Source organism: Rhinoderma darwinii, chromosome 7, assembly GCF_050947455.1.
Source record: "Rhinoderma darwinii isolate aRhiDar2 chromosome 7, aRhiDar2.hap1, whole genome shotgun sequence".
NCBI classification, from domain to species: domain Eukaryota; kingdom Metazoa; phylum Chordata; class Amphibia; order Anura; family Rhinodermatidae; genus Rhinoderma; species Rhinoderma darwinii.
The window spans coordinates 90,794,721-90,819,962 of record NC_134693.1 but is presented as its reverse complement, the minus strand read 5'-3'; the positions used below and the strand labels follow the sequence as shown (position 1 = coordinate 90,819,962).

Below are 25,242 nucleotides of genomic sequence, written 5' to 3'. Positions count from 1 at the left end.
AACAGGCTGCGTCCTAAAGGGGTTAAAGAGCTTAGTTCAGTTATTTCTGTCCCCCTCTTCATAATATTTAGAGATTCTCTAGTGACTGGTATAGTACCAAGGGACTGGTGCAGGGCAAAATGTGGTGCCTATTTTCAAAAAGGGCTCTAGGTCTTTCCCGGGTAATTATAGACCAGTTAGCTTAACATCAATCGTGGGCAAAATGTTTGAGGGGCCATTGAGGGACTATATACAGGATTATGTGACAAAAAATAGTATTCCGGTATGTTCACACGCAAACTCAAAAATCTCTGAAAATACGGAGCTGTTTTCAAGGGAAAACCGCTCATGATTTTCAGACGTTTTTTTTTAAGCCACTCACTATTTTCGCTGCGTTTTTCGCGCTGTTTTTTACGTCCGTTTTTGGAGCTGTTTTCTATAGTCAATGAAAAATGGCTCCAAATATATAGAATTTAGAAAAAGGAAGAGCAGCACATATAAACGCAAAGTATGCGTACTTGTGTGTTCAGAAGCCTTAGGACCTCAGACTCCAGTCCCACATCTATATTTCCAAACGAATAGGCAGCACAACACAGGTTCCAATTCAGTGAAAAAAGGTTTATTCACCCATACGTCAGAGCAATGTTTCAGCCCACATGGGCCTTTCTCAAGTGTAGATAGATGGATAGATATATATAGGTAGATGGATATAGGTAGATGGATATGGATAGATGGATATAGGTAGATGGATAGATGGATATAGGTAGATGGATAGATGGATATAGGTAGATAGATATAGATATAAAATGTGTGTGTGTATATATATATATATATATATATATATATATGTAGTGTATGTACGTGTATTAGGGATGTATCGATACTGTGCATGCGCAAACGTATTGATACCTCTACTGTATAATAGTCATTGCCCCGCTCCTGTGTCCTGACAAGTGCGCGCCGTCTGGATGATGTGATGCGGCCCGCTCTGCACTAATGAGCGGCGGCACTGAAGACAGAACATGGCGGGCGCACTGCAAAACACCCCCATGTTCTGTCCTCAATGCTGACCTTGCATACTTCTTTGCCGCTTTTTTGGATGCCCCAGTGCCCCATAATAGTGATAGCCGCTACAGTCAGGTAGTCTGTGAAATCCACAGAAGCTGATAGCACTGATCAAGACGTACAAGTCCCCATATGTTCGTTAGACGAATACACGATCAACAGAGCCAGTGAAGACAGGGCAACTCCAACAGGGTTTATTTCATCCAATGCTTACAGAACAAGTAGCCTTCAACGCAGGAACAGCACACAGTCCACAAAATCGTGTAATCACAGGAAACTCCTCAGAACGCTGGCCTCCGCTTCAGCTCTCATTAAAGTCTACATCCAGGAGATCCCCCATCCTTCCCAGGACAGGCCCTTATATACCCCTGAGGGGGAGGAACATCTTGGCAGATTCTAGACACCATCATTTGTTGTAATGACTTTAGTTTGTATTTCTACTGTCTGTATGGGAGTTGTGGTCCTTTGTACTATTATGTGTATTGCCCAACTATTGTCTGCCACAGCCACGATGAGGACACAGTGGGGGGGAGATAATTGGATCTGCTTGGTTTGCTGGTCTACACTCTGAGTGATGGTGACTAGCTGAGTGATGGTGATGCCTCCTGATGATCCCCTGTGGGGACTGGACAATGAGGACACTGTCTTGTGGCTGCACCTCTGACTCATCTGATTTGTCCATATGCTGGAGACACGACCTGTGGTACCTGATTACAGAATCATTCCTCTCTGCTGAGGACTCACAATAAATCACACAAAAATGTACCATCAAAGGAGCGATCAAAGATAGGTGTATTGAGGAAAACCACCCACGATTGATAACCTGATTCGGTTTATAAAAGGGGCATGCCGAATTTACCAATTATTTAAACTGTATACCTATTTATGCACCCCCCTGTATATAATAATAATTATTTGTTTGTTTTCTTACACTAGTTCATTCTGATTTTTACAGGTGTTTTCAATTGTAGTCTTTGGGTGCATAATCAATGAGGGATACATTAATAATGTAAGCGAAGAGGAGGAACACTGCATTTTCAACCAAAACCGAAGTGCCTGCACCTATGGTGTGACAGTAGGAGTGCTGGCCTTTCTCACCTGCCTTCTATACCTGGCAGTAGATGTCCACTTCCCACAGATTAGCAGTGTCAAAGACCGCAAAAAGACTGTAATATCTGATATTGCTGTGTCTGGTAAGCTGATTCTACATTTTTATCAAACTTGTAACACTGCTTTTAATATTTTTTTTAATTCTGAAAATTACCGCCATGTTGTCCAAATCAGAGGTCACTGACCATTTTAGCTAAGTGGCAGCATTAATTGTGCTTTTTGAAAGTTTAACTCCACAGGCCTGACTGTAGTTTTGTGAGCCTGATCTTGAAACCAAGTAAGGCCCCATGCACACGAACGTGTTTTTGCGGCCGCAATTCCCCCGAAAATCCACAGGAGAATTGCGGCCCCATTCTTTTCTATGGGGCCATGCACACTACCGTAGTTTTTACGGTCCGTGCAAGGCCCGGGAACCCACACCGCAGAAAGAACGGGCATGTCCTATTACGGACATCTTCTGCGGTCCGGGCTCATTGAAAACAATGACGGCGGCCATGTGCATGTCCTACGATTTGCGGGCGGCCCGCAGCTGACAGTCCGCAGCCGGCCGACCCGAAAATCACGGCCGTGCACACGGCTACGGCCTTACACTTTATATGATTCTTAGGCCTTATTCACACGAACGTATTATACGTCCGTGCTACGCGCGTGATTTTCACGCGCGTCACACGGACCTATGTTAATGAATGGGGCCGTTCACACTGTCAGTGAATTTCACGCAATGTACGTGCGCTGCGTCAAACTCATGACATGTCCTATATTTGCCCGTGTTTCGCGCTGCACGCACCCATTGATGCGCGCTACATTAGTAAAAACTATAAATGAAAACAGAAAAGCACCACGTGTTTTTCTGTTTGTAAACATAAAACCAGAGTGTCATCATGACGGCTGCACGAAAATCAACCAGCCGAGCACCATATGCTGATGACACACGGACCTTTTGTGCGCGCAAAACGGACATGTCTGTGTGAATAAGGCCTTACTCTGATGCCATCTCCCAATTATATGATTTTTGTGTAAATTATACTATTATCCCTGGTGCCAATTTTATCACTATGTTGCTAAGACACTGTTCACATCACGTTTACATTTAGTGTGTCCACTGGGAAAGCTTTTGGTGTACCAGCCATGCGTATCCATAGCGCTGAATTAGCCTGCCGGAGGCCAAAAGAGATTCCTTTCGGCCTCTGTCAGGATTGTATATGTCTGTATACTGTTAAAATAACGTATGAAGTAAAATTTAATATATATATATATATATATATATATATATATATATAATACACCATAGGAACAAGTAACGGCACGAGGACTTCAAGATTGATGAAAAAGCGTGGATTTATTCAAGTGAGCAGCGATGTTTCGGTCCGTCAAAGAGCCTTTCTCAAGCTGTAACAGGATATAGCTGGAGAAAGGCTCTTTGACAGACCGAAACGTCGCTGCTCACTTGAGGTGAATAAATCCACTCTTTTTCATCAATCTTGAAGAACTGGTGCCGTTCCTTGTTCCTATGGTTTTTGTATATTTCAAGTTGGGGAAGTGATTCATTATCTTGGTATCGTGCACATGGCCTAATTTAAAGCTAGTTGGAGTGCTGTGTTCATCTACAATTGGATATTATTATATATATATATATATATATATATATATATATATATATATATATATATATATATATATATATTTTATATGACACCGTATACTTTATTTTTTTTAAAAAGCAGAGGGACTCTTTGGTGATGGATACCACTGTATGGCATCTGTCACAAGCCTTCATCTCGACGTATGAGTCGGGAGCTTTTCCCAACTTGTACTTCCGGCGGCCGTATAGGGAGTATCTTCAGTACCTATAACTATAGGGTGCTGCACACTAGTTCTTCCCCTTGGCTCCAGCCCTCAGTTTTGCACCGCTTTGAGAGGGCTCAACCTGAGCGGCTTCCGGGGACCCTAGGGAAAGCTGTACACTTTATCGGCAGCAGGCTTGAGCTAAATAGTTACAACACTCGTAACCGCAGCTCTCTTTCTAGGATACGTTGAAGCCTTCCATCAGCAGTCCTGCCTTATACCCCCAACATAGGCTGTATAGTGTTATGTGAACAGGGCCTAAGTGCCACGAATACTGCGACGTTACTGGTGTTCATTCTACTTTGCTGAATACTTCATAACCATAATAATCTTTATAGCGCCAACATATTCCACATTACTTTTTACAATTCGGGATGTAACAAACAAGTGAAATTACAAGTAATCAAATGACCAAACAATGAAATAAAAGGAGATAGGTCCTTGCCCGTAAGAGCTTCCAATCGAAATGATTATACTTGACCTTGTCATCTTGTGCTGATCAATGACGTATGCGATCAGCCTCGTCTTTCTTGAAAGCTGGAGCTGTACTTTGCTTGGCTCTGGAGACCTTTCATTTGGAATTTGCACACAAAGGCCCTGTTCACACTGAGGGTTTTTTGCAGGCAGCAAATTATTTTGAGGCAGATTTTACATTTTTTTTTGCACACAGTGTGCTGCGTTTTTCTCCCGCGGCCATTGAGCGCCGTGGGCAAACAACGTTGCGAAAAACGTCCCATTATTGTCAATGGGAGGTGAGAAATGTAAACGCCCGAAGATAGGGCATGTCGCTGCTTTTTCTCGCGAGCAGGTGTTACCGCTCATGGGGAAAAAAACACCTCCCACATTGTAATCAATGAGCGCTGTTTTCAGCAGTCTTCCGACGCGGTTTCCGTGTCAAAAAACGTGAAAAAAAACTCTATGAACTCCCCTCAAGGCTTTGAAAAACTTGCATCCACATGTTGAGGAAATTTTTTGTGCGGAAATTGACAGACGGTTTAGATTTTGAAATATGTCAATATCTGCTGTGGAAAGTGCATGGGTTTGTTGTGGATTTTTCCCATTAAAATCCTTTTGGTTGTGGATTCTGATTCAGATTAGCTATGGATCTGAAGCAAAATCCGCAAATCAAAATAAGCTTAAAATAAAAGAACACTTTACTCTTCTCAATTGGTGCTACCGTGGCATAGTTTCCCTTGTTCCCCGACAGACTCTGTACACTTGGCCTCCAGCGATGTCTTATTAAAACGTGAATGCTGCAGCAGTCACATGTGACAACACGTCATCGCTGAAGGCCGGGTGGACCAGGGAAGCGCTGCCAAGGGAATAGAGTATCTTTTGGGGTTTTTTTTTTGTTTTTTTTTACTATGCTGTTTTTCAAAGGGAAATTCGCACCAAAATCTGCACGACTTGGTGCAGATTTTGGCACTGCGGTTTTTCCTGCAGCTTGTTGCAAAAATTCTCTGCAGCAAATCCACAATGTGTGATCTTAGCCTCATTCTCCCCATCCTCAACTAGTAACTTGTGCACAGACGTATCTTAATCTAAGAATGAAATCCCTTTTTTTTTCCCCACCTGCAAATTGTGTTTCCCTTGGTGTCCAGGATCAGAGGGATGAGAAGGATTTCTCCTTGTCCCTGCAGGCCATAAAATTTCATGTGAAACAGTGGGTCCATGGTGCAATCTCTGCTCCGGTTACCGCTGAACTGAAAATTAAAGCCAAAACTGGGGTTAAAACTATTGGGAATGCACCAAGTCTCAGATCTCCAACATGGCAAACCGTAACTGCAGTAACTGTCAAAGCTTTACACGAATATACATTAAATGATGCAGTGACCAGAAAATGTTAAACCAAAAACTATCTTTTATGTTAGGGCATCTCTCAACCATTTTCTTATGGAAGCCACATGCTTTTCCAATAGTCTTGAAGAGGTCCCCATATGCTGAGAATTTTTCTATAGAGGGAAAATGCCTTTAACTTATGCCACACCATTTTCATTGGGTTTAGACCAGGCCATCTGAGACATAACTATCACTTTTCTTTGTTCTTAGCTTGTAGGTATGTTGTCCTGTTGAAAGCAAAATGACTGACCGACTAAACATAGACCACGTGGGTTGGCATATTGCTGCTTAATGCTGTGGTAGTCATGCTGGTTTAGTGTGGCCTCTTCTAAATATATCTGCCATAGTTTCACCAGCACCCCTTTAACTGTTAGGAACAGCTAAACAGACCTTTAATGGTCACAAATAATTCTGATTTATTATTAAAAGGGTTGTCCAGAATTAGAAAAACATGGCTGATTTCTTCCACAAACAGTGTCAGACCGGTCTACAGGTTGTGTGATATATTACAATTCAGCCCCATTCACTTCAATGAGTTGAGCTGGAATACCAGGCACAACGTATAGACAGGGATGGCACTGTTTCTGGTTAATAATGTTGTTGCTGTTCAGCCAATTATTTAATTTTTTTAAATTAATTTTGTCTAAATAAATATTGCCGGATTATAGGGAGGGCACACGGAAGACAAAACATTACAAATTCGGTAACAATTCAAGAAGATTTACAAATCGCATTGAGACACGAGTGCAAAATAAAGTCAAATTAAAATAGACAGCAGCATCAAAACTGTGATCTTCCTTTACATTTAAACATCAGAAATCTGTGAGAACAATATGTGCAGTGTATGAACAAAATGTAAGAGGGAGAGTATTTAGAAAGTAAACTAATGGTGAAGGGAGACTAATCCATAAGAATAATAAAAGTAATAAGAACGACAATGAATGGGAACAAAAATAATAATTCGAAAAGTAAGAAGAAAGTGGGTAGATAGGTTCTAGGACATTAAGACTAACTTGTTAACAACCTTTTAATACATGTCCCTTTATCACTTATCCCCTGAATAAGTTATAAGTTGGATTGGTCGGTGTCCGACCGCTGGGACACCCATTCATGTCCGTGTTCCACCCAACATAAAGACCGCTTACCTGGAGGATTTGAATGGAGCAGCGTCGGACATGAACCCTGTCACTCTATTCAAAGTATATGGAAGTGAGGGAAACGGCCGAGTACAGCGCTCAGCAATTTCTATCGGTGCCCATAACATTTAAATTAAAGAGGCTCTGTCACCACATTATAAGTGCCCTGTCACCTACATAAGGAGACTGGCGCTATAATGTAGGTGACAGCAGTGCTTTTTATTTTTAAAAAACTATCTATTTTCACCACTTTATTAGCTTTTTTAGATTTATGCTAATGAGTTGCTTAATGCCCAATTGGGCGTATATTTACTTTGGTCAGCATCATACACTCCCCTGTACAACGCCCACTTGGTCTAATCAGTGACCAATCAGCGTCATGCACTCCTCTCCATTCATTTAGGCAGCGCATAGGGATCCTTTTAGATTGCTATGTGCTGTCTTATACTAACACATTAACAATACTGAAGTGTTTAGACAGTGAATAGACATTCCACGGGATGTCTATTCACAATCTCTGCACTTCGTTACTCGGTCTGTTGTAGTTACAGCAGAGGACGCGTAATCTCGCGAGATCTCGCTGTAAATGACAGGTTATAACGAGATCACGCTTCCTCTGCTGTAACTACCACAGAAACATTAACAAAGGGCAGGGATTGTGAATAGACATCCCGTGGAATGTCTATTCACTGTCAACACTTCAGTATTGTTAATGTGTAAGTATAAGACAGCACATAAGGATCTAACAGGATCCCTATGCGCTGTGTAAATGAATGGGGAGGAGTGCATGATGCTGATTGGTCAGCGTCATATACTCCCCTGTACAATGCCCACTTGGTCTAAAGTAAAAATACGCCCACATGGGCATTAAGCAACTCATTAGCATAAATCTAAAAACGCTAATAAAGTGGTGAAAATAGATCTTTTTTTTAATAAAAAGCACTGCTGTCACCTACATTATAGCGCCGATCTCCTTATGTAGGAGATAGGGCACTTATAATGTGGTGACAGAGCCTCTTTAAGCGGCAGGACGCACCTCTTGCTGCTGGGGGAAACGAGACACGGCTCCCCTGTTCTGACGATCGGTGGGGGTTCCAGCTTTCAGACCCCTACTAATCTAACAGTTTTCAGCTATGTAGTAGATAGGTGATAACTTGTTACAATCCGGAATACCACTTTATTGATGCCATCTTGCCAAATCAGGACCTGTTCTAAAATCAATCCACACCGCTATGTCCCAATAAACTTCTGACACTTGGGTCCCAGAGGTGAGATGGGGGGGCCTCAACCAACCTTAATCCGCCCCTGCAAATAACATATGCAGTATTTGTAAAATTTTAAAAAAAGAGAATGATGTGTTTCTTTCTATGTAGCAGCAGAAGTCAGAACTATTTTTGTTCTTTGTTTTGCTACTGAACTTTTGCTAGTAAAGCTATAATTTCTTAATTTGTTGACAAATGTCTCTAAACTAATGTGCTGCATATCCTTCCACATCTTTGCTATAGGTTTCTGGTCATTTTTTTGGTTTGTCGGGTTCTGCTTTTTGGCCAACCAGTGGCAAGTGTCCGACTCTAAGGATAATCCAATGAATGAAGGAGCAGATGCTGCCCGTGCAGCCATAGCATTCTCTTTTTTCTCCATCTTTACTTGGGTGAGTTGTACTATTAAATATCTATTATATAATTATATAATACTAGGGGGAAACAATGAGGTCAGTCATTTAACACTTTGGATGTTTTAGAAATTAGAGCACATGTGGGATAGATGAAGACTTCTGTTGTGCAGCTTGGTCGTGTGGCTAAATGGTTGCACATCTAAATACATGTTAAAGGCTATGTACACTTTTTGAAATCCCAGTGGGTTTGATGCAACATTCTAAATACTTTTTATTAAAAATAAATAATTTTTACTTTTTGAGATACAGCTGCTTGGTATCCTGCATACTTAGCATATGTATCATGCGCTAAGATTTGAATCAGTCAGGTCAGTGGCACTAATAGGTTCAGTGACAGCGGGTCCTGCATGTCTCTTACCAATCCGATCTACGTTATGAACTTAGATGTGATCGGCAACAGCTCGATCTTGTGTGTCAGAGACAGCTGACACTGAACCAGTCAGTCCCACTGACCTGACAGATACATGTTTCAGCGCACGATACAGCTGCTAAGTAAACAGGATACAAAGCAGCTGTATCTCAAAAAGTTAAAATAATTTTTAATTAAAAGTATTTCGATAGTTACACCAAGCAAACTGATATTTATATATATATATATATATATTATATAATATAATATATTTTTTTGTTATTGATCAAAATGTATATTTTCAAATGTGTACATAGCCTTTTAAAGCTGCATCATTTAAGAAGGTGTAACGTGTTACACCCGTGTAGACTTAGGCGCCATGCACACAAACGTAACAACGCCCGTAATTACGGGCCCATAGACCTCTATTGGCCACGGGTACCTCCCCGTATGCTTACGGGAAGTTGCCCATGCCGTTGAAAAATATCGAACATGTCCTATATCAGGCCGTAATAACAGCACGGGCAGGCCCATAGAAGTCTATGGGGCTCCTGTAATTACGGGTGACTACGTGTGTACACACGTAATTACGGGAGCGTTGCTAGGTGACGTCAGGGGATAGTCACTGTCCAGGGTGTTGAAAGAGTTAAACAATCGGCAGTAACTCTTTCAGCACCCTGAACAGTGACTTCCGATCACAATATAGATCAACATGTAAAAAAAATAGAAGTTCATACTTACCCAGAACTCCCTGCTTCTTCCTCCAGTCCGGCCTCCCGGGATGACGTTTCAGCCCATGTGACCGCTGCAGCGAATCACATGGTGCAGTGGTCACATGGACTGCCCCGTCATCCAGGGAGGTCGGGCTGGATGTCGAAAGTAGGACGCGTAACCAAGACAACGGCCAGGTAAGTATGAACTTCTTTTACTACGGAAAGGGCTGCCCCTTCTCTCTATCCTTCACTGATAGAGAGAAGGGGCTTCTGATTAGTACAGTGCAATTTTGCAGCGAAAAGGTGCCCGTAAATACGGGTGGAATACTGGTGACACCGGACCCATATTTACGGGCACTGGTCCGTAAATACTGGTGCAATACGGGTCGAATACGTGTGACACCGGACCCGTATTTACGGGAGGAAAAAAATAAGTTTGTGTGCATGAGGCCTTAGGCAAGTAGCAGCCAGTTCTATTTATAATGTGCATGTCTGGCCCAAATATCAACGCTCCCTTTTTTACTTTGTGTCAAAATATTATTCCCTATAAAAAAAACTAAAAAAAACACATGTTCAATTGACTATGAATATATACTGTTCGTTAGCTTTAGTATTATAATTGTTAGATATAACCAATCGGTGCAGAGTTTATAGATTTAATCAACGGTGTACCCATATTTACCTATATTTTAGGATGTTGCCAAACCCTACAGAATATTTGTTTTGAATGTCAAAAACAATAGTACCAGGTTATATAATAAATTTACCAGGTTAATTTATACCACTGAGCAACTTATGTTGCAACTTGTGGGGGAATCCTGCTGGCTGGTTGTGAAAGCAGAGGGATCTCACTATCTTGTAACTTTATCCATTCCACAGGCCATCCTAGCAGTATTGAGGCTACAACAACTGAAGGAAATTACTTTCCAAGAGGAATACAGCAGACTTTTCCCCTCTAACCCCCAACCCTTCCCTTAACCTATTAACAAAGCAATGCAAATCGACAGTGCCTTAACCACTCCATCCTCTGTGTTACCATTTATAAGAATAGTTAACATTTGTCATTATATGTATCTGTCTGTACTTTAGGGCTTGCTTATGCATACGCAGACTCTCTACACATGATGGAGGCTATCTTAGATATTTTTCGAGGTTATCTTATGGATGAAGCGCCTTGATCCTCATTGCACTATACTGTTGGACAAGCTGGGTAACACTGGCTCACCCAAATATGGTGTGCTCCATTATGGTGTATTCCAAGTACAGATCTCTCTCTGAACCATATGTTTAAATAAGCTTTTAAAGACAGTCTGTCATGCTTTATAAAAGGTTTTTTGTTTTTTTGTTTTTTTATGACAAAATATTGCAAAAAAAAAAAAAAGTTCTCCTGACGTAACATTATTAATGCTGTCAGAAGAGAAAATCGTATTGGGCTTCGTACATATCTGCGTTGGGGTTCTATCGGACCTTTCCATCAGGGGAACCCATGAATGGAACAATAGCTTTCAGTTTTCATTTCCATTGATTTCAATGGTAATGCTTCCGTTGCTATTGGTTTCTTTTTGTCGCCGTTCCATAAGGCTTCCATTTTTATTTATTTTTTTGCCGTAATCCATAGCGTAGTCGACTACGCTTTTGATTCTGGCAAAAAAACAAAACCGAAACCTTACGGAACGGAGACAAATGTAACCAATTAGCATTGGATGCATTACTGTTGAAATCCATGGTAATGCAAATGGCATGCTATGGTTTCCGTTCATGGGTTCCCTTGACAGAAAGGTCTGACGGAACCAATGAACGGAACACCGACGCAGACGTGAACGAAGCCTTACATGGGAGAGTAGTTGAGCAGATTAGTTCAGGAGGAACTGCTAGACCACTTTTGATCTGAGATGTTCTGGTGGTAAAGCAGTTTACATTGCACTGCAGATCCATCACCCTCAAACACGTCTTTAGAGACGTGTGTGAAGATCAGTCCATCTCATTGGTTTAATAGAAGACAAAGGGGTTTTCGTCTAATTACTGTACCACAAATGCCAATGAATATAACTGCCAATATGCTGTCATTGAATTGTGGACAAGAATATTCTAATATAAAAATAAACCTGATGGGTTGTGTATGATACAGTTTTCATCAACAATATAAATGCCACTTGTTTTTTCTTCTGCTTGTGACAAAGCTATAGACCATCAAACAGTTGTAACAGCCTATACCTTAGGTGCACATGTACAACAGTATCCTTTTATAGTGCTTAAGTGCCAAATTGAATATTGCCTTGATGAACATTGTTTGCTACTCTATTACAACCTCCAGTATCTCCGGATATTGCCTCTGGTACTAATGACTGGTTATTGTTTACAATGTTCTAATGATACTTCAGATGAGTTATTGGTCCAAACACTGTTCCAAGTTAATAAAATGTTACTGTTCAATATCCGCTTTCAATATATTTTTGTTCTTTTGCTTTTTATATAGTATAGTTTTTGTTTTGCTCTTAGAAAAACGATGAATTATACCTAATGCTACTAGATAGAATCACCAAGCAATGGCCATTGTACAAAGTCTTAGTATATTATTCAGTGAAGATCATATAAATTGAGGATCTTGCAAACCATGTCAGTCTGTAGAAGAAAGGAATAATTTGTTTGGTAATACTGATTTAACAATTACTAACTATGGTGATGGGTGTCTGTTTCTCTTTGTTCTTTCTATCTCCCCACTCTTTTGCCACATACCTTATGCTTTCCCACCACCACCTTGACCTATCAATTTCCCTCCATCATCGGTTCAAGGCGGGACAAGCTGTGCTGGCCTACCAACGCTACCGTCTGGGCTCCGACTCCGCATTGTTCTCTCAGGACTACATGGACCCAAGCCAAGATCAGGGGCCTCCTTATCCCCCCTATGCAAGCAATGACGACTTAGACCAGCAGCCTCCCACAGATGGCTATGATGCTGGCACACAGGGCTACCAGGCCCAGGATTACTAAAGCACGTCCTTCAAGGAACTTTCATTACCCAACATGCTAGCAACTCCTCTGTTTGCAATTTGTTGCTGCCTCTCTGTTAGTGAAAGATGTAAAAGAATATGTCCTTATTTTTTATGACCTGACCCATGGAAGGATCTATTCATATTTTTGTTGGTTTATAAATACAGGTTTAGCTTTTTTTTCTTATTGTTTATCTTAAGCTATCTGCAATTTTGCTAGGTTTGCTCAACATCATTCCTTGAGCCCTTCTGAGTCTCTATTTCTGAAGTGAAAAACAATAAGGTTTCTAAACATTATTGCATTCTATTTTAAATTAAATATTCTGAAGTGGGCATGTGAGTTTACCAGCTATATTTATAACTTAAAAAGATTGGCGTTCCCTAGTTTATAGGAATATATAGAATACATCCTATTAAACATATTCTCCCAGATAAAATAAAGTTCACTGGCAAATGAAAATCCTGTAACTGAGAAATGGAGTGTCTGTTACAGATACATGATTGTTGTGTTGAATAGATCATTAATGTATAGGCCTATAAATATGGTCATCTGGCCATTGATAAACAAGGACAAAGCTAAAAGAAAGGGTGAAGGAAAAGGAAAAATTAATAAGTCCTTGTCCTTTCTGCCCATGTAGTTTGGCAGGACCACTACCTGACAACTTCATTCAGTATCCCAACATTGCAGAAATACTGGTACCTGGTAGTGAGTAATAGTGACTGTACAAGTTACTACAAACTTTTTTTTTTTCATTTACACATTTATTTTAGGGAGGGGGGGGGGCGGGCGGGCGGGCAACATTAGTAACGTGACATTAGACAAGTGGTATTCCCGCACATAATGCACAAGTATTTTCCATATTGTGTTTGTGGTTATAGATAATTTTGCTCATTTTATGCATTTTTAAGCGTTGCATTTACCTCTGGTGGGCAGGCCTTAGCACTCCTCATACCAACGTGAAACCTAAAATAGTTAAATTTCCAAATGTACTTGGAGCTTAGAATAAATTGAAATCTAAGGCATTGCACAAAAAACCCATTAAAGTAATTATTTCAAACATATAATTGAGTTGCCACTTGTCCATGAAAATAAACTAAATGTTCAACATCAGATTAGACAAAGGATAGCTTCTATTTAAAGGGGTATTTCGGTCTTGGGGTATGTGCACACACACTAATTACGTCCGTAATTGACGGACGTATTTCGGCCGCAAGTACCGGACCGAACACAGTGCAGGGAGCTGGGCTCCTAGCATCATTCTTATGTACGATGCTAGGAGTCCCTGCCTCGCTGCAGGACAACTGTCTCGTAGTGAAAACATGATTACAGTACGGGACAGTTGTCCTGCAGCGAGGCAGGGACTCCTAGCATCGTACATAAGTATGATGCTAGGAGCCCGGCTCCCTACACTGTGTTCGGTCCGGGACTTGCGGCCGAAATACGTCCGTCAATTACGGACGTAATTAGTGTGTGTGCACATACCCTTAGAATGTAAGGGCATATTGCTAGGATATGCCATAACATAATGATCGGTGGGGGTCTGACCACTGGGACCATACTCCTCCTAAGAACCAATGGACCAAGGTCCCTTAAGCTTTTTACCTGCACATGGAATGGGGCTGTGAATGTTGCAGTTGCTTGCAAAGTGGGAGGACAGGAGTGCTGCTGTGCAAGAAAAACTATGAAGGATCTCTTTATTCTGAGCATCAGTCGGACTCCTAACATTTTCACCCCCCATTGATCAAAAAGTGATGGAATATCCTAGCTATATCACACATTTAATGGTAGGAAAAACCCTTCAAGCCCAATTTACACAGTGATTAGGGATCCAAACAATAACAAACATTTATAATGATTCTTGGCCCATGTATATTAGATAAAATTCTAAGAATGTTTATCGTTTGGGAATATAACTATCCAAACGTGAAAGTGCAAATTGTCAAATTACTTTCCATTGTTGGATTCATTACAGTTCCTCCACTATGTGTGAAGGGAAGTGTTGTTATCCAAACATTATTGCTAGCTTAGGGATCATTAATTGGATCACTACATGAAAATGCCTTTAATGGAATAAGATAAAGGCCTGAGTAAATATCCTAGTTCATATCTTCTTCCCACCAAGGAAGACCTACATCGTATGTTTCAAACTTGACAAACACTGTACATTACCGGAAGGGGAATCTTGGGATGACCTTGTATTTTGTTGCAAACACCAGTCTTTTAGAGAAATGAAGAGCAACCACAGGATACGTTGCAGAGACATGGATATGTCCTTTGCCAAATCTGTGTTTGCTTCAGCTGAGCAAAGACTTTTACATCCATGTTAGTATTAAATCGGACACCCTTTTGGGAAGGCTAAGGCTTCGTTCAAATCGGACTACGGTATTGCTTCCGTCAAAATGGCGCAACCCTTGCACAACGGAGACAAACAGAAACCATTGGCAGCGGATCCGTCACCATTGAAATCAATGGTCATGCAAACGGAAACCCATGGTTTCCGTTTCTTTGTTAGGGTCCTTTTCTGACGGGAAGCTCCGACGGAACCTCAGAGCTTGACCCTGACACTAATGTGAACGAAGTTGAATAGTGGCATGATGGTTAAACAATCAAGTCACTACGGGTTTTTCTTTTTACCGTTGTCTATGTTGTGATGATAAAATAATATTGGATTGGATTCAAAATGGTATGGTTTTTTTTTGTTTTGTTTTTTTCAACAATGCATTGGTACGACTTCTGATATGTTCTGTTGATGTTTTGGTAGAGAAATAGTAGTATGCATCTTGCTACACTATGCACAGCTCTACTATTTAAAATGAGCTCTGGAAACCTATGTCATTGTTAAATATGATTTACTTGTATATGGAAGCCTGCAGCAGCCCGTCGCTGAAAAAGATTGTTCTACAATAAACATTTTTTGTTTCTAGTGTCAAAAACAGCATTCATCTGGATCAATGAGGTGGATTAATAGAACTCTGGCACCCATGTTAAATTATGATTTTTGGCTATTTTGAGATGACTGGTCCTCTTGGAACACTGGGGTACTAGTACATTGTTTCACATAAATATGTTAACATGACAGGGGTTTTACACAATTGCAAATTTTGCCTCTTGCCATTGCATCAATGTAAATGGTACCTGTGCTTTGATGGTTTTGTGACACGTTGACCAAATCTTCCCTGACTCAGTGCATCTGAATCGAAGAAAACCCATTACCCTCATAAAACAAAAAGGTAAAGATTTTAGGAGAGGAACCTTCATCATTCTGCATTCCTATTTAAAGATAGTCTTCGACCTTCTTGCACAACTTAGCACTGGTATTATACGTGTGCTTCTCATGCAGGTACTGCATTTTCCAGTTTACAGAGAAGGTGGTGCAGCGTCACTAATATTAGGAAAATGGTGAGGGTAGAAGAGCCACCAGACTTTGTGGGGCATATAAGAATGTTTTCATTATTCCAGATTTTCGATTTAAAGTCTGTGGTTGCAGTGGATAATTCAATTTGCAAAATTTTCAGAAATGGCTTTTTGGCTCATGACAGAAAATCTTAGGTTTCTCTGCAAAATAAAAGTAAACCGGATGGTCCTCAAACTATTCCCTTCCTTCAACCCATAAACTAGCATTCTTCTTGTGCATTACGGTCTCATGTTTTAGTAGTATAATTTGGTTATAATCGGTGTTTCCAAAAACTGAAATTTGTAGATTTTGAAGCATGAAGGTAAAACCCACAGTTTCCTAGTGCTACCAATATATTTCAGTGCTGCTCTGTTTTAAAATAAAAGCATTACCCTCTTATATAAAAGGTTTTTTTTTTTCATTGAAAACTGTTCAACTGCTATTTTATTTTGGCAGAAAATATACAGCTGGAATTGCATTAGTTAGATTGATCTCCCACCTAATATTCATTAAGAATGGTCCTTTAGGCTACATTCAATGTTATTATATATGACAATCCTGCCAGCTACTGCAATATCAATATTGTGTTAAGAGACCGGGACAGTTCCGAAAAGCTTTGTTTTTATACTTTTAATAAATACATTTGATATTCTCTTCAAACCTTTTGTACAGTATCCATAGAAAGATCTGTATTTGCAAAAGGGTTCCTTTATACATCAATGGCTATCAAATGTGTATATATTTTATGTCCATTACAAACTTTCAATTAGACTGATGGGACCTTTTGACATATACATTCTTGAAGCTGTAATATATATATTTTTGCTTGTATTGTAAATGTAGTTTTCTCTTAATTACATGTTTCTAGTAGCTCAAATGTGCAATTTATAGCTAATGACTGAGAATGATAGAACGAGATGTAACGTCCGTGGTCGCTGCCCACAAACTCCTCCCATCCTGTCGACGACCTTGTCTCCAGAGATGTCTGCACATGCGGCCGTTCTGTCCCGCAGTGACCACTAGGGTGCGCTTGCGAGCGCAGTCCAGCCTTAAGGAGCCAGAGCGCACACATGTGTGGGATTGAGCTGATGGCTCCCAGATCACCCTGGACTATAAGAAGGGCTCTGCCGTCCCTGCATTGCCTGAGCATTGTTGTCGTTACCTATGTTTGGCTATGCAAATGGTCCCTTAACCTCTTAACGCCGAAGGACGGATATATCCGTCCTCTGCAGCTGCTAGTTCGCGCAGGAGGACGGATATATCCGTCCTGTGATGGCACGGGTACTGACACTGTACCCACGCAATCAGCGGCAGGAGCACGGCTGTTATACTCAGCCTGGCTCCTGCTGCAACTGCCGGAATCGAAGCGCGCTCCGATTCCGGCAGTTTAACCCATTAAATGCTGCTGTCAATAGTGACAGCGGCATCTAATGTGTTTGACAGAGAGAGGGAGCTCCCTCTGTCACCCCATCGGCGCCCCCGCAAAGAAATCGCGGGTCGCTGTCGGGTTTCCATGGCAGCGGCGGGTCTAAGGGTATGCGCGCACACACACACTAATTACGTCCGTAATTGACGGACGTATTTCGGCCGCAAGTACCGGACCGAACACAGTGCAGGGAGCCGGGCTCCTAGCATCATACTTATGTATGATGCTAGGAGTCCCTACCTCGCTGCAGGACAACTGTCTCGTACTGAAAACATGATTACAGTACGGGACCGTTGTCCTGCAGCGAGGCAGGGACTCCTAGCATCGTACATAAGTATGATGCTAGGAGCCCGGCTCCCTGCACTGTGTTCGGTCCGGTACTTGCGGCCGAAATACGTCCGTCAATTACGGACGTAATTAGTGTGTGTGCACATACCCTAAGAAAGACCCCCAGGTCTGCCTTCAGCATCTGCCTGTTAGCCGATGTCGGAGGCATCACCTAACAGGTTGCCTGTTAGTTTTACACTGACCGGCAATAATGCTTTGGTATACTAAGTATACCAAAGCATTATATATGCGATCAGCAGATCGCATAGTGAAGTCAATCAGTTAAATAAAGTTGGTGGAAAAAAAAAAATAATTACAGTGAAAATCAAATAAAACTACTTTTTTTGCCCAAAAAGTGGTTTTATTTAGTAAAAGTGTCAAAACAAATCACACATACATATATATGGTATCCCCGCGATCGTAACGACTTGAACAATAAAATGAACACATTAATTAAACCGCTGGATGAACGGCGTCCAAAAAACCCGCAAAAAACAACGGCAAAATTCTCTCTTTTCTCCCATTCTTTCCATAAAAAATTAAATAAAAATTAATCTATAAGTGCTATGTACCCCAAAATAGTACTAATGAAAACTACACATTGGCCCGCAAAAATCAAGCCCACATACGGCCACATTGACTGAAAAATAAAAACGTTACGGCTCTTGGAATGCAGCGATGCAAAAACAAGTAATTTTTTTCTAAAAGGGTTTTTTATTGTGCAAACGTAGGAAAACCTATAAAACCCTTACATATTTGGTATCCCCGTAATCGTGCCGACCCATAGAATAAAGTGAACATGTTATTTACGCTGCATAGTAAACGGCGTAAATTTATAACGTGAAAATCAATGCTGGAATAGCTGCTTATTTTCAATACTCTCCTAAAATAAAGTTTAATCAATATATTATAAGCATCTAAAAATGGTACAGTTACAAAATACAACTCGTCCCGCAAAAAATAAGCCCTTATACGGCTATGTCGACGGAATAAAAAAAAGTTACGACTCTTGGAATGCGACCGTGAAAAAACAAAAAATAATCCTTGGTCATTAACGTGCAAAATGGCCCGGTCATTAAGGGGTTAAGTGTCTCCAGTTCCCAGTATTCCCCGTTCCTGTATCCTGTGTTATCCTGGTACAAGTGCTGTATTCCGTTGGAGTTGTGGAGTACCTCGCCTGTTCTGCTCCACCATGCCTGGTGCCTGGGAGATGTGCTGCCGACAACGATAATATTTTGTTTTTTTAAAACTATACGATCAGCGGATGAACGAGCGTTTCCTCATTGATCTTCTGATCACTGCGCTATTTACACAGGGCAATTATCGTCAATGAGCATTCTATGAACCATCGCTTGCACGATAATTGGCCCGTGTAAAAGGGCCTTAAGGGTGGTTTTACACGGCAGATTGTCGCTCTGTAACAGCATTCATTTGCTCCATTTAAACAGTGCAATAATCGAAATGTACCTACCAGCGACTACCGTTTTTTTAGGCCATATAAAAGATCCAATTATGAAATTAGATGTGATCAGTAGAGATGAGCGAACTTATCAAAAGTTCGGTTCGGCTAGTTCGCCGAATTTCACAAAAAAGTTCGGTTCGGACCGAACCTGTCACTTCCGTGCGCCGAGCATGCTACTGTCCGGGGTGCTGATAGAGTTAATGGGCTGCACTAACTCTTTCAGCAACCTTCACAGTACATGCTCGGCGCGCGGAAAATACAATTTAAATGTAATAAAAAAATAAAAATTATACGTTCGTACTTACTTTCCTCCTGTCCGGCCTCCAGCGATGACGTTTCATCCCTTTCGCCGCTGCAGCCAATCACAGGCTGTAGTGGCGGTCACGCACGTCAGGATGACGCTTCATCCCACGTGACCGCCTCTGCAGCCAATCACAGGCTGCAGCGGCGACATGGATGAAACGTCATCGCTGGAGGCCGGACAGGAGGAAAGTAAGTATGAACGTATTATTATTATTTTTTTGTATGTATGTATGTTGGCATGTATGTATGTTGTCATGTATGTATGTATATCTGTGCATGTATGTTGGCATGTATGTATATATGTGCATGTTTGTATGTATATTTGCATGTATATATTTGCATGTATGTATTTTTGCATGTATGTTGTCATGTATGTATGTATATATGTGCATGTGTGTATGTATATTTGTATGTATGTATGTATGTTTGCATGAATGTATATGTATGTTTGCATGTATGTGTGTTTGCATGAATGTATGTTTGCATGTATGTATGCATGTTTGTATGTATATTTGCATGTGTGTGTATATGTATGTATGTATGTTGTCATGTATGTATATATGTGCATGTGTGTATGTATGTATATTTGCATGTATATATTTGCATGTATGTATGTTGTCATGTATGTATATATGTGCATGTATGTTTGCATGTATGTTGGCATGTATGTATACATGTGCATGTTTGTATGTATATATGTTTGCATGTGTGTATGTATGTTTGCATGTATGTATGTTGTCATGTATGTTTGTATGTATGTTGTCATGTATGTATGTTTGCATGTTTTTAGTTTTGCATGTATGTTTGCATGTATGTTTATATATATGTGCATGTATGTAATTATGTTTGCATGTATTTATGTTTGCATGTATATTTGTGCATGCTTGTATATATGTATGTATGTATCTTTGTTTGTATGTATGTATGCTTTCATGTGTGTGTATAGCATGCATGTATGATAGTTTGCATGTATATATGTTTGCATGTATGTATATTTGCATGTATATATGTGCATGCTTGTATGTATGTTTGTATATATGTATGTATGACCATGTATGATACTGTCTGCTGGCGCCCTGTATCTAAGTCAACTTCGCGGCAGGCTTCTATACATGGTATAACAGTCAGTATCACACATTAAACTGAATCTAAGCCTACGACATGTTTTATTTAATTATTTTTTTTCACAGGTTTGGTGTTTGGACTACGTCGGTTTTGAGGACTACTTAGATGACGTTTTTTTTTCTACAAAAAAATGGTTAATGAGGGTTGTGTTGGGGGTGCTTTATTTCAATAAAATATTTTATCTATATCTTTGTCTTTTTCTTTTCAAATTTTATTACTACCACTTTAGTAATGGCCGCTGTCTGAGTGACAACATCCATTACTAAGGCGAGGCTTAGTGTTAGCCGGTGCAGAGGCTAACACTAACCACCATTATTACCCCGGTACCCACCACCACCAGGGGTGCCGGGAAGAGCCAGGTACGATCCAGTACCCGACCATCTGTTGTGATGGTCGGGCTCTGGGGCGGCCGCAGGCTGGTATTATGAGGCTGGGAAGGGCCAAAAACAGTGGACCTTCCCACCCTTGTAATGCTAGGCTGCTGCTGCTGTGTTGTATCGGGCTGGTTATAAAAGTGGGGGGGACCCCATGTCATTTTTTTTAATTATTTATTTAATTTTTTTTTTTAAAAAAGACATGGGGTTCTACCCAATTTATCATAACCAGCCACATACAACACAGTGTTATTAGCCTGGGAATGGACAAAACCAGTGGCCCTTCCCACCAATGTAATGCCAGACTGCTGCGGCCTTGTATATGGCTGGTTATTAAAAATGTGGGGGACCCGTCTATTGCTAAATTTGTTAAATTCAAAAAAAAAAACGACGTGGGGTCCCCCCCATTTTTATAACCAGCCCGATACAACACAGCAGCAGCAGCCTAGCATTACAAGGGTGGGAAGGTCCACTGATTTTGGCCCTTCCCAGCCTCATAATACCAGCCTACGGCCGCCCCAGTACCCGACCATCACAACAGATGGTCGGGTACTGGATCGTACCAAGCTCTTCCCGGCACCCCTGGTGGTGGTGGTGGGTACCGGGGTAATAATGGGTGGTTAGTGCTAGCCTCTGCACCGGCTAACACTAAGTACCGCCTTAATAATGGACGCTGTCAATCAGCCAACTGCCGTTATCTAGGCAATAATAAAGTTTAAAAAAAACCACAAAGACAATTCTTTTTTATTGAAATAAGAAATCCCCAACAAAACCCTCGTTAACCATTTTATTAAAATTTGAAAAAACGTAGATCTACGCAGTAGTCCAACGAATCGAAGATGTAGTCCAATCGGTACATCAAAATCTGCAACAACATAAAAAAACAGTTATCAATGTGAACAATACCAATACTTCTACTCACCTACACACACACAAACAAACAACCATACACAGACACACACATATATACACAAACACAACAAGATATATACACACACACACACACACACACACACACACACACACACACACACACACATAAACACAAACACACACACATACACGAACTCACACATATACAAACAAAAACACACATATCCAAACACACACACACACAGTTATACACGAACACATATACACAAACACATATACAAACAAAAAAAAAACATACCCAAACACACATATACACAAACACATATACACAAACACACCCATATATACACACAAACACACACCCATATACACACATATACACAAACACACACATATACAAAAACACACACAAACATCTACACACAAACATACACAAATACACCCATATATACACAAACATATACACAAACACATATACACAAACACACCCATACACACACACACATATACACAAACACACATATAAAAACAAAAACAGACAAAGTCACATACCCAAACACACATATATACACAAACACACACATACACAAACACGGTTTCTTTTAAATGCTGCTGGGGAACCCGCTCGATCCACTTTATAAGGCTGCGCTACAGTGCAGCATTTAAAAGAAACAGGATCCTGACCTGTCCATAGAGTTTAAGGCAGCACAGAGTATTTCAGGAGATGAGCGTGCAGATTCAGTGCTGCTGTGAACTCTGCTCTTACCATTACGTAGCTCTCAGTCTGTTACCTCTCCTCCACTCCTGTCCTCCAGAACACCTTCACATGATTGGCAAGTCACCACGTAATGGTAAGAGCAGAGTTCACAGCAGCACAGAGTATTTCAGGAGATGAGCGTGCAGATCTTGTGCAGGGTGGTGACTTGCCAATCATGTGAAGGTGTTATTGAGGACAGGAGTGGAGGAGAGGTAACAGACTGAGCTACGTAATGGTAAGAGCAGAGTTCACAGCAGCACTGAATCGGCACGCTCCTCTCCTGAAATACTCTGTGCTGCTGTGAACTCTGTTCTTACCATTACGTAGCTCAGTCTGTTACATCTCCTCCACTCCTGTCCTCTATAACACGTTCACATGATTGGCAAGTCACCACCACGCACAAGATCCGCATGCTCATCTCCTGAAATACTCTGTGCTGCTGTGAACTCTGCTCTTACCATTACGTGGTGACTTGCCAATCATGTGAAGGTGTTCTTGAGGACAGGAGTGGAGGAGAGGTAACAGACTGAGAGATACGTAATGGTAAGAGCAGAGTTCACAGCAGCACTGAATCTGCACGCTCATCTCCTGAAATACTCTGTGCTGCCTTAAACTCTGTGGACAGGTCAGGATCCTGTTTCTTTTAAATGCTGCACTGTAGCGTAGCCTTATATAGTGGATCGAGCGGGTTCCCTAGCAGCATTTAAAAGAAACAGGATCCTGACCTGTCCACAGAGTTTAAGGCAGCACAGAGTATTTCAGGAGATGAGCACGGGCAGCCGTTCGTTTTTCCGAGCCGTGCTCCCATTATTCACACGACCGTAAAAACACCCGTTATTGCGGGTCGTAATTACGACCCGCAATAACGGGCTCATAGACTTCTGTTACCCACGGGTACCTTTCCGTTTTCTCACAGGAAGGTGCCCGTGCCGTTAAAAAAATAGAACATGTTCTATTTTTCTATTTTACGGGCCGTGCTGCTATAATTATAATGACAGCACGGTTCGCAAAAGCGGCCGGCTGAACGTGGCCGGCCGGCCATGCTCGTAGTTACGAGTCGTAATTACGAGCACGGCCCGTAAAATAAAAAAATAGAACATGTTCTATCTTTTTAACGGCACGGGCACCTTCCCGTGAGAAAACGGGAAGGTACCCGTGGCTAACAAGTCTATGGGCCCGCTATTTCGGGTCGTAATTACGACCCGTGATAACGGGTGTTTTTATGGTCGTGTGCATGAGGCCCCGTAATGACGGGTGGCTACATGTGTGCACCCGTCATTACGGCAGCGTTGCTAGGCGACGTCAGTAAGGGTATGTGCACACACACTAATTACGTCCGTAATTGACGGACGTATTTCGGCCGCAAGTACCGGACCGAACACACTGCAGGGAGCCGGGCTCCTAGCATCATATTTATGTACGATGCTAGGAGTCCCTGCCTCTCCGTGGAACTACTGTCCCGTACTGAAAACATGATTACAGTACGGGACAGTTGTCCTGCAGAGAGGCAGGGACTCCTAGCATCGTACATAACTATGATGCTAGGAGCCCGGCTCCCTGCACTGTGTTCGGTCCGGTACTTGCGGCCGAAATACGTCCGTCAATTACGGACGTAATTAGTGTGTGTACACATACCCTAAATAGTCACTGTCCAGGGTGCTGAAAGAGTTAACTGATCGGCAGTAACTGTTTCAGTACCCTGGACAGTGACTACCGATCACAGTACCTGTAAAAAAAAAAGACGTTCATACTTACCGGGAACTCCCTGCTTCCTCCAGTCCGGTCTCCTGGCCGTTGCCTTGGTGACGCGTCCCTCTCGACATCCGGCCCGACATTCCTTGATGACGATGCAGCCCATGTGAGCGCTGCAGCCAATCACAGGCTGCAGAGGCCTCTGCAGCCAATCACAGGCTGCCGCGCCAGAAAAGGTCGGACTGGAGGAAGAAGAGGGACTCGTCACCAAGACAACGACCGGGTACGTATGAAATGCTTTTTATTTTATTTTTAATCAGCAGCCTCTTTTCTCTATCAGTGATTGATAGAGACAAGTGGCTGCCGATTTGTATAATGTTTTTGACCGGGTTCGGTCAAAACGGGTTAGGCCGAACCCGGTGAAGTTCGGATTCGCTGCGAACCGAACTTTTGCGGAAGTTCGGACCGAAACCGGGTTCGGTTGTCCCGGTTCGCTCATCTCTAGTGATCAGTATCAACTCGATCCTGCGTGGGCCCGCTGACTTTGATCCAGTCAGTGCTACTAATGTGACGGATACAGGCTCCTATATAGAAAAATTCCACAGGCAATAGGAACCCATTTTTTCCCCCACCACTTACTAACTAATAGGATAGTACAATACATGAAATAGTTACATAGTTACATAGTTAGTACGGCTGAAAAAAGACACATGTCCATCAAGTTCAACCAAGGGAAAGGAAAAGGGAAGGAAAAATTTCTACACATAGGAGCTAATATTTTTTTGTTCTAGGAAATTATCTAACCCT

General features: G+C 41.5%; 1 protein-coding gene across 2 annotated transcripts in view; it reads left to right on the top strand.

The window, feature by feature from the left end:
* SYNGR1 (synaptogyrin 1) overlaps nucleotides 1-13,161 on the top strand; it is a 109,964-nt gene extending 96,803 nt beyond the window's left edge. Inside the window, exons 2-4 of one of the 2 annotated variants that reach the window (XM_075833661.1) lie at nucleotides 2,000-2,237; nucleotides 8,480-8,625; nucleotides 12,505-13,161. In XM_075833661.1, coding sequence (XP_075689776.1) covers nucleotides 2,000-2,237; nucleotides 8,480-8,625; nucleotides 12,505-12,702 — 582 coding nt within the window. In that variant the 3' untranslated portion in view covers nucleotides 12,703-13,161. Of the gene's footprint in view, nucleotides 1-1,999; nucleotides 2,238-8,479; nucleotides 8,626-10,590; nucleotides 12,147-12,504 lie in introns of those variants that run through there. The other variant, XM_075833662.1, reaches the window with a different exon arrangement.
* Nucleotides 13,162-25,242: the final 12,081 nt, after the last annotated feature.